Genomic DNA, 14,612 nt, shown 5'->3' with positions numbered 1-14,612 from the left:
CCGTGACCTCACACCCACCTGAGTTATATAGAGCTGGAAATTCCATTTTTCAGTCCACCTTTAAAAACAGGCAAAATATGATTACAAAAGCAAGTTTATGCCAGTAAGTTAACAGTGTGAGTTTAGCACAAACTTTTGCACTTTCCTGGCACCTTCAGGGGTCGGTCCCAATTTATCAAGGGCAGTCGTGCCTGCGGCCGGCACAGCCGCACAGGACGGGTCACAGCCGCCCTCCAGCTGCAGTGTGACGTCATCGTACCCGGGATGAAGGCAGGCGTGACATCAGCAGGACAACCCTCATCGTGACGTCATCGCTCAAAGTCAGACGTCGTCGCGCGAAGCCTGACGTCACCGCTTCCCCCTCACGCCTCTGAGAGGCCGAGCCTTCCCGCCTCCCTCCCACCCAATCAGCGAAGCGCTTACGTGTCGGCTGTCCGCGGCCAATCGCGGAGCCCCTTACAGCCAGCTGAAGGCGCCGCCATTCCATTGGCTGTGACGGCTGGCGGCGCGGCGCGCGCGGGGGGGGGCGTGGCCGAGGCGGCCCCGCGCCGTGTGGGTCCCGCGCGCCCCGGGGCCGCCATGGCGGCGCTGCCCGGGCCGCGCAAGCGGAGCGGCCCCGCGCTGTGCGGGGACAGCGCTGCTGCGGCCGCCCCGCCGGAGCTCCGGAACGGCCTTCCCCCGCACAAGCGCCCCAAGAGCGCCGTGACCGGCATCGTGGACCCCTTCGGGGACAGTGATGACTTCACGGCGGACGACCTGGAGCAGATCGACATCCTGGCGTCGCAGGCGCTGTCGCAGGTTCCGCCCGCGGGACGCGCGTGGGGAACCTCGGAGCCGGCCCGGGGCGGGCGGCAAGGTCGGTGTATCCCGGCGGCTGCCCCTCACTGCCCCGCTGCTGCGAAAGGCTTTGGTGTCCCTTTAGGAAGCACAGAATGGACCTTACAGCCCGTCCAGTGCCTCCCCCTGCCGTGGGCAGGGACACCTTCCACTGACCCAGGTTGCCCCAAGCTCCATCCAACCTGACCTTGGACACTGCCAGGGATGGAGCAGCCACAGCTGCTCTGGGCAGCCTGTGCCAGGGCCTCACCTCCCTCACAGGGAAGGATTTCTTCCTAATATCTAACCTAAACCTCCGTCGGCGTGAAGCCCTTCCCTCTTATCCTGTCATTACGGGCTCTTATAAATAGATTTGCTCCGTATTTCTTGTAAATTCCCTTAAGGGAATTGCTTCCTGTTCCCCTGGCCACCAGCACCCCACGGTGGTTCCCCCGGCGTCAGAGGGATGGTTGGGATTCAGAGGAGTAGCGAGGATAACAATCCCAGCAGGCACATTGCACTTTCAACGTGAAGCAGGTATCATATTCTGGGAGCATGTTGGCTTTCAGATTTTTTTTTTCCCCTCTTAATTTCCACTAATAAATGCATAGCATGCCTTGTATTAACAGCTGACTTTTAGGTTTACTTTGAAAGAAACAAAAGCAGACAGATGTTTCTTCATCATGAAGCTTAGCTGGAATAATCTAAGTTTTTTTTAGCAACCCTGACATCTGTCATCTCACCAGGTGAATAAGTTTTCAGTGAACCCTTTTTTGTGCACTAACTAAAGTTATCTCAGAAGAAATGCTTGCTTTTGCTGTGGGCCATCTTGCTGGTTTAAGTTATGAAATGATCTTTAAGGTCCCTTTCAACACAAACCATTCCGTGATTAGAAATTTGAAGGGGCAGAGAACTGATGCACAAGCACTAGCAAAGTTCCTGTGGTGGTTAGATTAGGCAGTTTACCTGTTTGTAATGACAGTGAAATACTAAGATATTCAGATGTATGCAATGACAAATAACAAGACCTTGATGTTGAGTCACCAGTGATGTACATTCACCATCTGTGCTTCAGATTTTGGCTTTTCCCTGCAGCAGGAAGCAGAGCAGAAGATGGTCTGATGAGAGATGCATTCCAGTTTGAAGTGCTGCAGACACAGCATGAAGAAGTCAAACAGAAGGTTGGCAGTATTCTCCCCTCTCCTCTAAATATCACATTTTTAATAGGATCAGCTGAAAGGTTGGGTAACTCCAGTCCCAAACATTTAATTCTAATCAAGGTCAATCTAATCAATTATTCTGATGAATAATCTTTGTAATCCAGGAGTGTGTTAAAATCATTACACTAGAAACAGCTCTAGTAGTACTAAAGAGTGAGAGCAGTGTTTCATTTCTTGGTCATTTCAGATTAACAAGTGCCGATTTTTCAGTTTTATCTGTTTCCTATGAAATAATTTCTCTGCCCTGTCAGCCAGAGTTGTTTTGTGCAATTTAAAAGATTTTGAGAAAGTGAAGTGACTTCTAAGTGACTTTATGTTACTTTACCTTCAGGTTGTCATTTATGGAAAGATACTCTGTTTCCCTTTCTCCCTTCTCTGTATCTTTCCCAGCTCTATTATATCCACCTTTATCAGGGAATCTCCTACCTAGATACCATATCAAATCATAATTTTACAGTTGTAGAGAATTGTCTTTCTGATCTTTTCTTCTTGTTTTCTGAGTAACTTCTTTATTATCCCTCCAAAGTCTTGTCTCTGAGTGGTGGTGGCTGCTCAGGAAGAATTAGAGACTCCATGTCATGAAGATGCAGTCTGTGGGTTGTACCTTGTCCTAGAGTGCTTGTTGGCTATCCTGATGGATGCAGCAGAATTAAATTATCACTGTTGTAATCCAAACAATGAATAAATTACCGATGTGTGTGATTAGAACACTTTAAAAAAAACCAAAACAACAAAACATAATTGCAGAGAAGGGGAAAGAGAAGGATGATCTTGTAATTTTTAATCATGTTAAAGAAAACAGTAGCTGAGCCTGATTTAATCAGAGAAAGATTAGAGGCAACACGTGTAGAATTTCTGAGCTATGTTACCAGGGGCATTTTTCTCCCAAAAAATTATAAATACGCCTAATTTTCAACCACATACTGATGCAAATACATGCTTTTGGCTATATCCATCCCTTAATGGAATTCCTCTCTTTGCAGCTGAAAGAAGTGCAGGATGAAATTCTCACTAAAAATGGAGAAATTAAAATTCTGCGTGACTCAATGCAGCAGATGGAGTATGCTATGGAGGAACAGAAAAGATCATACCTGCTACTGGAACAGCAAAAATCTCAGATTTTAAGTGAAAAAGAAAAAGAGTTCTCCAAAAAGGTTTGTAAAGATGTCAGCTACCTGCAGATCACGTGCAGAAGCTGATTTATGACTTAATGATGTCACTGACCATTTAGTGAAAGGAAGAACATTTGTGCGACATTTGTGTGAAATTGCTTTTATTTTCTTACCTTGAGGAAAACATTTGTAAGAACTTGTTGAGGGTTTTCCCCTACCACAAAATAAAGGAGTGAAATTCAGGTAGTAGAGGTTTTCATTTACTTACTGCTTTCTTGAAGCCATCCCGAGAACATTGCAATTGGAATGTATTTTAGAGTGGGGAAAAAAGTGACAGAACATGCTTTGAGGCTCTGATCAGATTGCTGTTCCTGTTGCAGTCATCTCTGTGCGAGCCCTGAAGAGGACAGTGGCTGCTTTTGTCCAGTTGGCTCTGCAGTTGCAGCCTCACTGGAGCATTTGCTCTGTCTTAGCCACTCACAAAAGGCTTCTTGCCTGAACTCCTGGCACTTGGATCTCAGATAGTGTTAAAAATGGAGATCTTGTGCTGAGTTCACAGTAAGTAGACGGTGATCTCCAGCTCTCGTGGTAGTTCAGTTGCTCTGCAGTTGCAGCACTTCTCAGCCGGGAACAGTAAAACTGTCCTGAACTCCTCTTCCAGTTACAGTCGTTGCACTCCGAGCTGCAGTTCAAGGATGCAGAAATGAATGAATTAAGAGCACGACTTCAGAACTGTGAAAGAAATAAACACCTTTCTCAGGCAGTTCCAACAAGGTAGGGGGATTGGAAAATGAATTTGTGTTCATTTTTGCAATATGTGTGTTTAAGCTATTGAAGAGGCTTTCTTCATGTAAATCTTTGCTCTGTTGTCTTTAAAAAATATGACAAGTCTGATGACATCTATGGAATTGGCTCAAAAAAGAGCCTTCCTTGTATCTGTGACAGAAATTCAGAGAGTTTATACTGAAGTATCTTTAAAACATCAAAAAAGTTTGTGCAAAAAAAATAGATTGTTGTTTAATAAAATAATAACAAAAGAAATACTGATTCATCTTTTTATCTTAGCCCTAAAAAGAATCATGTGGTACAAGTGAAATCAGAAGGATGTTCTCCACAGCCAGGAAGAAGATCTTTTCCTACAAAGGAATCCTTCAATGCTGAAGTGTCCAGTATGCCAGTGTGTTCTTCAGGAAATTTGATGGGCCAGACTATTTCAATCAAAGAAGGTAAACCCATGTACAGCTTGCAACATTTTTAGCTGCATGTGAACCTTCTACATTAGAGAAGGATTTTGTGACTGAACAGTTGCAGTCAGTTCACAGTTATTTGTTTTATTTTGGGTTTGCTTAATTTTTTTCCACTTTCTACCAACTGGAGTTAAATAACCGTGACTGAAATTTGCATGAAGACCATTTTACTTCATACCTTAGTACCAGATGCCAAGGTGTCAATGATGCAGTGGCCAGTGGCTGCAGTAAAAAACTTTATTGTGTGATGAACTAAATCATCCAAATTGTTCATCTGTCTTTCCTCTTTGCATAGAGAATAGGAAATAATTTGCCTATTTCTTGGTCTGCTAATCAGCTAATGCATTTTTTGTATTCTTGTTCTAGCTTGTTGGATTGGATTTTAAAGGGCACATATTTAGCCATATTGAAAGAAGCAACTGAAACAATGTACTCATTTCCTCTTTTATATATAGGGCAGTAATTCTCACAAAATTGTATCTTGAAATTCATTGAGTAAAGCTGAGGAAGTTAATATGTGCATATGTTTGAAGATTGCTATAATATGAAACAAAATTAGTGGGTTTTTTTGTAGCAGTGGGAAATAATAAATGGAAGAAATGTGGATATCATCAACTAATCCTTACTTGAAGAGTCATGAAAAATCTGAGATGTTGCTGTCAGTTACACTATTCATTCAAAAATATGGGCAGTAGGAACTCCAGCAAAAAGAAAAATGCAAAAGCCTGAAAGCATTGGTATTGCTATTGTTTGTTATGGTAACAATACTCAGTATGCCTATTTGTTTGAAAAAAACACATTTGTTTACTTTTTTCCTGAACACTGCAAGGCTTTTGGCCTTGATTTGCTTGGTAATTGTGACGTATAAAGATGATTAAAAGATCATCTAACACCGTAGCTGTGTGCACAGGATGGGTGCAGTTCTGTGTTCTCCCAGTCCCTGTTTGTTTCAGACAGGAAGATAACCCATCCTGAAGTTTCATCCCTGAAGCAGCACAAAGCAACAGGAAAAAAACGCTCCTACAACTCTGTCCCCAAACGAAATACACAAGGTAAAATCATTCTGGCAATGCAGAAATAAAACCAGGGAAAATGTTCCTTAAAATAAACAACCCTATAAAGCATTTTCAACAGTCTGCTCCAAGAATTCTATAGTTACAGTTGGCAGTGGAATTGCATCACATAATTTCAGTATCTGGAGTGAAAAATGGAGGGCAAGTCACCAGAACAGTTGGGATATGTGATCATTTAGCTCAAGATATTTTGCTAATATGGGATCATAATTAAAAGATGTCTAAATATAACTTGGTTTATATTTAAATACCTTAAATTAATTTTTCTGAAAATCATCCTCCTGTTAAGAAAGAAGATTCATAATGAAAAAACCATTTTGAGGTTGCGAGCACTCTAAACCAGGCTGATCTGAAAATACTGATTTTTTGTTGGTGGTGATGGCAAATCTACTCCAAAGAAAATTCTGTATCCTTCCAGGTTCTGTCTTGCTGAATGCATTGATGAAGCAGCCCATTGTCCCTGGGTCATTTCTTGGACTCTGCCACCTTCTCAGTAGCAACTCTGAGCCTCTACCTGGAGCTGTGTTGTCTCCCAAGCCTTTGGATACGTAAGTATTATTTTCTTTGTTAAACTCAATCTGCCATGTTCAGCACAGTGGCATCCTCTGCACTAAGAAACACTTGGTCATGCAGGACAGATCATTCCCTGTGGTAAATCAAGCTCTGCTTAGGCCATTTAGTGCAAAATTTGGAACATCATTCTTTGATTATCACAGATACTAAACACTGGAACATCATTAAAAAATAAATGAGGTTAACTATTTGTTAGGGGAAGGCACAGAACGAAACCTGGAAGTAGCTATTAGCAGCTTGCATTGCAATGAGGGAAGCACAGAAACATGATCATGAGTTAAGGGGGAAGAAAATGCTGAAGATGTGATTAAAAGTTGGGTTTATAGCTTCAAAACAGAAACTCTGTTCAATTTGTAACGTACAATTTATGTGTAACTTTCCAAGATATATTTATATTTCCGGGTAAAGCATTTTAAATATGAAGATTGGATATGAATTATAATCGTTTTTCACTTTACAGAATTAGACTGTACCTTCTGAAATACCCTCCTGAAATACCCTGCTTTTCAGACAGGTTATTTTATTAGTAGTGAAACCTAGAATGCTTTGAAATTACTCTTCCATGCAGGCATCAAGTAGGATGATATTTTCCCCCTTTTTTCCTTATTTTGGAAACAGACATCTCTTTGTACTCTGGCCTTTCTATTATTCAATTCATAATATGGATATCTCAGATTTCAACTCTGTTCTCTGCCTTTTCTTGTGAAGCATTTCCATTTTACTTCTGTTTGGACAGGAAGCCCACACAACTCCCCAGCAGCAGCAGGACAACTCAAGAAGGAATCGCTCCTCTTTTATCCCTGCAAGAAGCTCAAAAACTGGCAATAACGGGACTGAATTTGATTGCTCTGGATGAAGGATTACCCGAGGGAAGCCCAGCAGAAGGCCAGGGAGGGCTCCTGCCCCTCACACAGAGCAGGATCCGAGGTGCTGTGCATCTCCTGCCCTTGGTGGAGCACCACGTTGATGCCTTCTGCCGAGCAGAGCAGCTCGGGGACACAGCAGGGAACGGAGCTTGTGGGACCCATCCAGCCGCTGCTTCCAGGGCCAGCACAAACACGGTGACAAGCAAGGAGGACTTCAGGTTGTCCCTTGAAGAAACTACTCTGGTATCACTGGGGATCCTTTATTATTTGGTGTTCTACAGCTGGGATGTTGTCCACACGTTGCTGTCTGCTGAAATGGAAAAATGTTCTGCTGCTGGAGATGAACAGGTTCCCAAGATTGACAAAAATGCGCTGTGTGACAATCAGTGTGACAATAAAGAAGAGAGCAGGACACAAGGAGGGCTGCCTCCTCCACAAGATCATCCAAATACTGATGGAGCTCAGCATTCTTTGTTTAAAAAGCTGCTTCAGATTTTAGCTTTTTCTGCTGCAAGGGTCTCCCAGACTGACAATATCCTGAGCCAAAGCCTAAAGGTTTTGGTGAAATTAGCTGAAAATTCAACTATGGACTTGTTAGTAAAGTAAGTCAGTAAAAGCTTTAAAATTATTTCAGAGTCTGCTGTTTAGTGGTTTTTATTCTCTGTTGAAAGTCATCTGGGCAGCTTCCAGTAGAACTTGTGCTATGTATGAGAGAAATCACATCTCAGATCACATTTGAGAAGCAGCTGAGGATCCTTCTACGGCCTTTGCTGTTAATGAGTGTAACAATCATCCTTGATCAGCAACAAGATTTGCTGATGATGTTCATATGAAGCAGATGCTGTTGCCTTACTGAAAGTGAAGAACCTTTATAACGTTTTTTTTGTGATTGCTGGGAGGTGCATAAGGAAGAAAAACACAGAATGTCATTCTGGCAAGTAAAACTGCCAGTGTGAACTGCAGAGTGACTGCCAATGTTTTTCAGCATACTTTGTATTTGTGACAGATAATTTGAGATGGGGTATGTTCTGAATAGCTAAAAAGGCACAAATTATGATGCTGTCTGAAAAAAAAAAATAGTGTATTTTCAACTTGTAAGTACACTTCCCTTTTCTAACTATATTTTGTTCTGAAGTTTCCAGCACTTACTGAGTAGCCAGACACTGCAGCGCTGTCTGAGTGAGGAGACCCCTCTGCCTGCTGTGCTGCTGACTGTGAGACTTCTGTGTGCTCTTGCTCAGCACCACCTGTTGGTTGCTCAACTCTGTTCTCATTCAGGTAAAAGGCTGCAGGACAAAGAGAACTGTTACCATGACTAAAAGTGATGCAAACGGGCCTTGCTCCAAGGTGCTGAAACCCCAGAAGGCAAAAAGCCTGCAGTGTAACCTGAAAACTTGTTTTCTACGTATGATTTGGAGAGTATTTGTCTTGTGGTTTCTGTCTACAAGCAGTGCTTTTGATACCCATTTTAAAATCACCTTCTAGATTGTGTATTTAAGGTTGATGAGGAAAAGGGGGCTTTTGAGGAGTTTTGAAATTAAATTTATCTGTGTTCATGGCACTGTTTAGAGATTCCAGTCTTCAATGACAAATGATCTCTGTTCAGTTCCTTACAAATGAACTAAGACAGGATTACCACAAAGGCAAATACAGAGTTTAGGGATACCAATTTCCTCAGCACTGCTGAAGATGTGGGAAGTAAAACAAGAAGCTGAGCCTGTACTGTGAATCCTGGGATAGAACTCAAAATGTTTTCTTGCCTGAAAGAATTCATTTTTGTCATGAACAAGTGGCTGGTTGGAAAAAGAACAAAGTTCTCTCTGTTTCAGACACCTGCCTTCTCCTTGCACTCTACATGTATATAACATCAAGACCAGATAAATCAGCATCTGAAACGCTTTGGCTTCAGCTGGAGCAAGAGGTAACCACGGCTGAGTGTGCATGTGCTCTTACCTTCTCCATCCAGCTGGGGGAGTGGGAGGAGCAGCAGAGTGCACAAATTGTCTGAAAACAAGTGCTTTCTCTAGCTGAAATACAAAACTGCAGGTGTGGGCTCGCAGTAAGGGGTTACAATGATTTTTGAAAGGATCTGCTTGAAACTGAATCAGTAACTATCCTTGAAGAGAGCATTGGTCATAATCGTCTTTGAAGTCACTGAAAAAACTAAGAAATTATCCTAGGATGGCTGCAGATGTTCAGCACTAAGCTAAGCTTTATTTTGCTTTTAGGGCAATAGAAGAGTAAAATGAAGCAAGATTTGTGTTTCATTTTGATTGTATTTATTCATTTAAAAGGCATTCTGTAGTGATTAAGATTTATATTCCTTCCATTCAATGGAAATGCTAACTTGCTTTTTAACAGTCATGGTTATATATAGAAAGAATAGCTTTTCAACCTAATTTGTGTTGTTTGTTCAGACAGAAGTGACTTGTTTGAAGTTCTATTTGCTCTACTTCCCTCATTTTAAAGAATTTGGAACCCTTTCCGTTACCCCTACCTGCACTGTTACATTAAGTGTAGACACATTATTTGTATGCAGTGAATTAAAGGCCACTGACCTTGTCAGCTTCACTCATCAGAAAGCTGAGAAGGTTTCTGTGCAAGGCAAATTCTGTCTGTAAAGTGTTACAGGAAAAAAAAACAAACTTGTACAACTTTGAGGGTAAAAGACATCAGCTGTTAAGAAAAATAAATACCCCAAGAATATTTGAAAGTAGCAATAAATTATCCTAAGTTAGCCCTCACTCTAACACAACCTGTGTTTGTAACAGACAGTCAGGCTCCTGACACACTGCATGTGGTGCTCCAGACCAGCAGTTTTATTTCCTGGCACAGACTGTCAGTGCAACCTCGAGGTACGTTCACCACCCTCCCCCAGTTTAACCTGCTGAGAACTTCCAAGTACTCAATGCTGAAATTGCTTTGTGCCCTTTTTTTTTTCCTTCTGTAGAGAAACAGAACTGTCCTGTACTTTAGAGGATGCCACCTTCTAGGAAGCTTGCTTTGACTTGCTAGAAAATATCCTGAAATTTGAAAGTTTGAAGAGATTAAGCAGTAAAGTTCATATTGAAATAAGTTTTCTGCTCCTATATTTTTGTTTTACGTATTGAGGCACTGTTTTTCCTCTTGCAGGTGGTTAAGGCACTAATTGTGATGTTGCACAGACAGTGGATGAAGATTAGAAGATCTGAGACCAGCTTGTGTGCACATAAGGAACAAGTTATTCAGTTTTTACGGGATGCTGTTTTACTCTTGCACAGCCTGTCTCAGAAAGATAAACTGTTCCATGAACACTGTTTGGAAGTTCTCCACCAATATGACCAAGCCATGCCAGGCATAAGAGCCATTCTCAAAAAGACTCAAAAACTGAGTGCCTCTGAAGGTAAAAATCAGTCAAATGTTGGCTTTTTTCCACATTGCAGAAATAAAAATTTCACTTCTGTCACTTTTCTCTTTTAACAAGTACCACAGCTTGTGTTGCTCAGACCTCTGGAGGAGTTTGGATTGGATATTAGGAAGAAATTCTTCCCTGTGAGGGTGGGCAGGCCCTGGCACAGGGTGCCCAGAGCAGCTGTGGCTGCCTCTGGATCCCTGGAAGTGTCCAAGGCCAGGTTGGACATTGGGGCTTGGAGCAACCTTGGACAGTGGAGAGTGTCCCTAAAAAAGGCATTAAAGAAAATAAGGGGAGAAGTATGTGTGACGAAACACAAATCTAAAGACCTGTTTGCATGGAACCTTCAAAAATTTTATTTGCTGTAGTCTTCTACCATCAGTATGTTCTAAAGATACCAGCTATAATTATACTGTATGAAGCAGGAAAAAAATTCATTCTCTGAAGCATTATTATTTTTTGTTGCAGAGCTGATTTTGGATGAATTATATCCTCCTGAGCCAGAAGACCAAGGAACAGACTCTACCTAGCCAGCAGCAAAGATCTCTGTCCTTCCTTATCTGAATCATCATTGCCAATGTAAATGTGAACTTTGAATCATCCATTTAAGTGATAATCTTGGGCTGCATTCAAACAGCACAACTAAGACACGTTTCTTTGTTGTAATTATGTCAGTGCTATTTAAATGTAGCTGAAAGCAAAGGAATTGCATTTGCTGTGCAGACCCATTCAATGGTTTATGACTGGTTCTGGTTATGAATCCCTTCCTGTATGAAACCGCTGTGAAGGGAATGGAAATTTCTCTCTCTTCTCCATCTTACTGTGACTACAGCTGAATTTATGATGCTGAATGTGCCGAGGTGTTTGGCATCACTGCATTCATATGAAAGCCTTTTGAACACACTGTTTCTTTTGTAGCTGTACCACTTCCTTGTATGAGTTCCAGAATTTTCGTATTCTTATTAGTAAACAGTTTACAGTGGTTTTAAAAACCCTTCTCGAAATAACTTAAGAGTTGGCAGTTCACTACAGGGCTTTGAATTTTTTGTTGAGAATTGGTCACCTGATCTCACTAAATTTCATGAACCTGCTGGAAGTGTCATTCCTGAGATGCCAAAAAAACCACCAAAACCCTAGAAACTCTACATTTTATAGTTCCCCTTAAAAGAGTCAGATGGTATTATTGAGGAATGCATCCTCGGTAATAGAAGGATATTTAAATGTGTGCAGAGTGACTGGAGTTTTGATCATAGTGAAGATGAAGGAGCATCTCATTCCTAGGATTCAGCACCAAAGATTGGAGGAAGAGCTGCTGCCCCACCCTTTGAAGTGTGCATGACCCTCACGCACTGTCACACTGGGCTGAAGGTCACCACCTGAGCATTAGACCCTAAAAAGGGAAGTGTGTTATTAAAATGAGTCCTCAGGTGTGTGTTTTCAGATGGGAGCGCTTTTTTCAATTTTCAAAAGGGACTTGATTAAGAACGAGCCTGGATCCAGGAACCAGGAGGACAAGAGACTGTACGAGAGTGGGAAGGAAGCCTTTGGAAAATTGGGAGACATTCTGTTCTCTGGTCATGCCCAAAGAGGCTGTGACCTGCAGCAAAGCTCAGCAAGCTCCTGACTTGGCTCTTGCTTTTGAAGAGAACTTTCCTAGAAATGCCCATGCAGGAAGAACTGGAATAATAATCCAGCATCTCCCAAGGGCCAAGGGCCTTCCTCCCCCCAGCCTGGGCTCAGCCTCCTCCTCTCTGAGCAGCAGCTGCACCAGGCAGGGCCAGGTCATTTCTGTGGAACACAAGCTGCCAACTGCTCCTCTCAGTAAGAGGTTTCAAGTCCCTTGTAGCATCTGGAAAATTGCCATGTTCCTGCTGAAATGCACCAAGGAAGGATGTACAGAGCAGCAAAGCCTTCCAAGTCTGTGTGTTTGCATGGTCACAACCCCGGAACTGTCACTAGGCCCTGGACAAGACAAGCTGCAGCTGTTGGTGTGACAAAAAACATGACTCTTCATGTAAAACAAATAAATAAGCAAATAAACAAAGCAAACAACAACAACAACCACCACCAAACAACTTTTCCAGGTGAATAGCTGGAAAGCGCATGTAAAAGCCCTTTTCTTCCTCAAAACCAAAATAAACATTAAGATAATTCCTTAAGAACAGCCCAACGAGGAGGAGCTGTGATAAAGCACTATCTAGCCATGAGCCTGCTGTGAGGGACAAGCTTAGAGCTGTCCTAACAAAGATATGACAGTCACAGTACCTCATATCCCAAAATACAGTGATCTTCCATGACTTTTTAACTTCTCACAACCTAATTTCTCTAAACAATTTGAGTTTATAGAGATAAGAGACATTTCACACATTTGGGTGAGCAGACCAAATGAACTGTTAAGAGTTTGAACAAAAAACAGTTCCTGAAGAAATCCCAAACTGTTGGAGCAATCCAGTTATAAAAAGTTGTTTAAAAAAATTCCTGGCTTCATCTAAAGGGTGTGTGTATGGCAACTTGGGAAAAGGGAGAAGTGGATTATTGCTAAACTTTATATAAACAAAGGAGTTATCTGTGGAAAAACTGGTAAGAAAATTCCTGACTGTTCCCTCCTGGCTCTGCATCCTTTCCCATCCACCTCCTCTAACAGACAACACCCAAACTTGCACATTTACATTCTCACTGAGTTTTCTCCCAGCTCTGGACTTTAAAGATTGAAGCCTTTAGTACAATCCAAGCTCCAGACACCAGTGTTGGGGGTTAGGTTTCTTTCTTTTTTCCTTATAGAATTTTTCCCTGTAAGTTGCTAGAAAACCAACTTCTGGGTACTTAAGCAAAACAGAAGTGGCCAGGGTGGGGAGAGGAATGTAGCACCTGGCTACACTTCTTTTGTCTCTGGGCGTTTCTCTCAGAGGGGGAAGGTACCGAGAGTTTTTGGGGCAGGCAAAGGAGGGGGCTGGGGCAGCTGGGCTCCTTCTCAGCATCGGAAGGAGCAGGGTCAAGCTGTTGCTGACTGTGGGGAAAATTCCCTGTCACCACCGGAGTCCAGTCCTAGAGACCTGCCACCATCTGCTCGTGTGCCCAGGAATGCTGTGCTCGCCTTTTCCTGCCCTGCTGGGGCTGGGCCGGCTCTGCTCTGGGTCTTTGCTGCTCCGTAACCCCGCAGCCGCTGCCCTGCCGGGACCTCCCGCAGCTCCAGCTCCCACCGGAGCTCCTGATCCCCCTCATCCCCCAGCCCGGGATCCCTGCTCATTCCCGCAGCTCCAGCTCCCACCGAGCTCCTGCTCCCCCTCATCCCCCAGCCCGGGATCCCTGCCCTTCCAGCTCCCACCGGAGCTCCTGCTCCCCCTCATCCCCCAGCCCGGGATCCCTGCCCATCCCTGCCCTTCCAGCTCCCACCGGAGCTCCTGCTCCCCCTCATCCCCCAGCCCGGGATCCCTGCCCTTCCAGCTCCCACCGGAGCTCCTGCTCCCCCTCATCCCCCAGCCCGGGATCCCTGCCCATCCCTGCCCTTCCAGCTCCCACCGGAGCTCCTGCTCCCCCTCATCCCCCAGCCCGGGATCCCTGCTCATTCCCACAGCTCCAGCTCCCACCGGAGCTCCTGCTCCCCCTCATCCCCCAGCCCGGGATCCCTGCCCATCCCTGCAGCTCCAGCTCCCACCGGAGCTCCTGCTCCCCCTCATCCCCCAGCCCGGGATCCCTGCCCATCCCTGCCCTTCCAGCTCCCACCGGAGCTCCTGCTCCCCCTCATCCCCCAGCCCGGGATCCCTGCTCATTCCCACAGCTCCAGCTCCCACCGGAGCTCCTGCTCCCCCTCATCCCCCAGCCCGGGATCCCTGCCCATCCCTGCCCATCCCTGCCCCTCCAGCTCGGTGCTCCTCAGGGCCCTGCAGGGGCACGGGGCTCAGGCTGCCCCAGGTTTGTGAGGCAAATCCTCTCCTCCAGCCCTTCCCTCTCGGCCGAGAAAGCCCTCACGAGGTTCCTGGTTCTGTTTTGTTGTTAATGGCACAGTTATTGTTGTTTGTTTGCCTTGTTACACATACTAGTAAAGAACGGTTATTCCTACCCTCATATCTTTGCCTGAGAGCCCCTTAATTTTTGAGAGCCAAATGGTTACAATCAGGGTCACATGCAACAGTTCTGCCTGCATGGACTCTCTGTTATCTGCTGTGAATGCAACAGCAAATGCAAACTTCCACTGCAAATTGTTAAAAATATGTAAATTCCTGACTGTAATTTAGCAGACTGATAAGAAAAGGTGATCTGTGATCTCTACAGACCCACTGTGGCTGAAGTTTATCAAAGCACTTCCAAGAGCAA

The 14,612-nt window shown here is 44.1% G+C and overlaps 1 protein-coding gene across 3 annotated transcripts; it reads left to right on the top strand.

Moving 5' to 3' along the window:
• The first annotated feature begins 579 nt into the window (after window positions 1–579).
• Window positions 580–11,201, top strand: ATRIP (ATR interacting protein). 3 transcript variants are annotated; one of them, XM_040076576.1, is made up of 13 exons: window positions 580–856; window positions 1,915–1,997; window positions 3,020–3,190; window positions 3,810–3,922; window positions 4,214–4,374; window positions 5,349–5,447; window positions 5,887–6,016; window positions 6,778–7,509; window positions 8,043–8,185; window positions 8,737–8,828; window positions 9,679–9,762; window positions 10,040–10,289; window positions 10,767–11,201. In XM_040076576.1, exons 1-13 carry the CDS (start codon window positions 580–582, stop codon window positions 10,826–10,828), a joined length of 2,397 nt encoding a protein of 798 aa, XP_039932510.1. In that variant the 3' UTR covers window positions 10,829–11,201. The 3 variants fall into 3 exon arrangements, with proteins under 3 accessions (XP_039932510.1, XP_039932509.1, XP_039932511.1); XM_040076575.1 differs by having other exon boundaries at window positions 1,912–1,997; XM_040076577.2 differs by lacking the exon at window positions 580–856 and adding an exon at window positions 888–1,353 and having other exon boundaries at window positions 1,912–1,997.
• The last annotated feature ends 3,411 nt before the right edge of the window (window positions 11,202–14,612 follow it).

Source organism: Hirundo rustica, chromosome 12 (genome assembly GCF_015227805.2).
Source record: "Hirundo rustica isolate bHirRus1 chromosome 12, bHirRus1.pri.v3, whole genome shotgun sequence".
In the NCBI taxonomy this organism is placed as follows: domain Eukaryota; kingdom Metazoa; phylum Chordata; class Aves; order Passeriformes; family Hirundinidae; genus Hirundo; species Hirundo rustica.
The sequence above is the reverse complement of the archived record's forward strand: the minus strand, read 5'-3'. Positions and strand labels throughout refer to the sequence as shown.

Excerpts from the sequence above, each read along its gene's own strand:
- ATRIP (XM_040076575.1), top strand. The coding sequence starts at position 580 with ATGGCGGCGCTGCCCGGGCCGCGCAAGCGGAGCGGCCCCGCGCTGTGC. Across the intron at positions 3,923-4,213 it reads TCTCAGGCAGTTCCAACAAG|CCCTAAAAAGAATCATGTGG; the intron begins GTAGGGGGATTG and ends TTTTTATCTTAG. Across the intron at positions 7,510-8,042 it reads ACTATGGACTTGTTAGTAAA|TTTCCAGCACTTACTGAGTA; the intron begins GTAAGTCAGTAA and ends TTTGTTCTGAAG.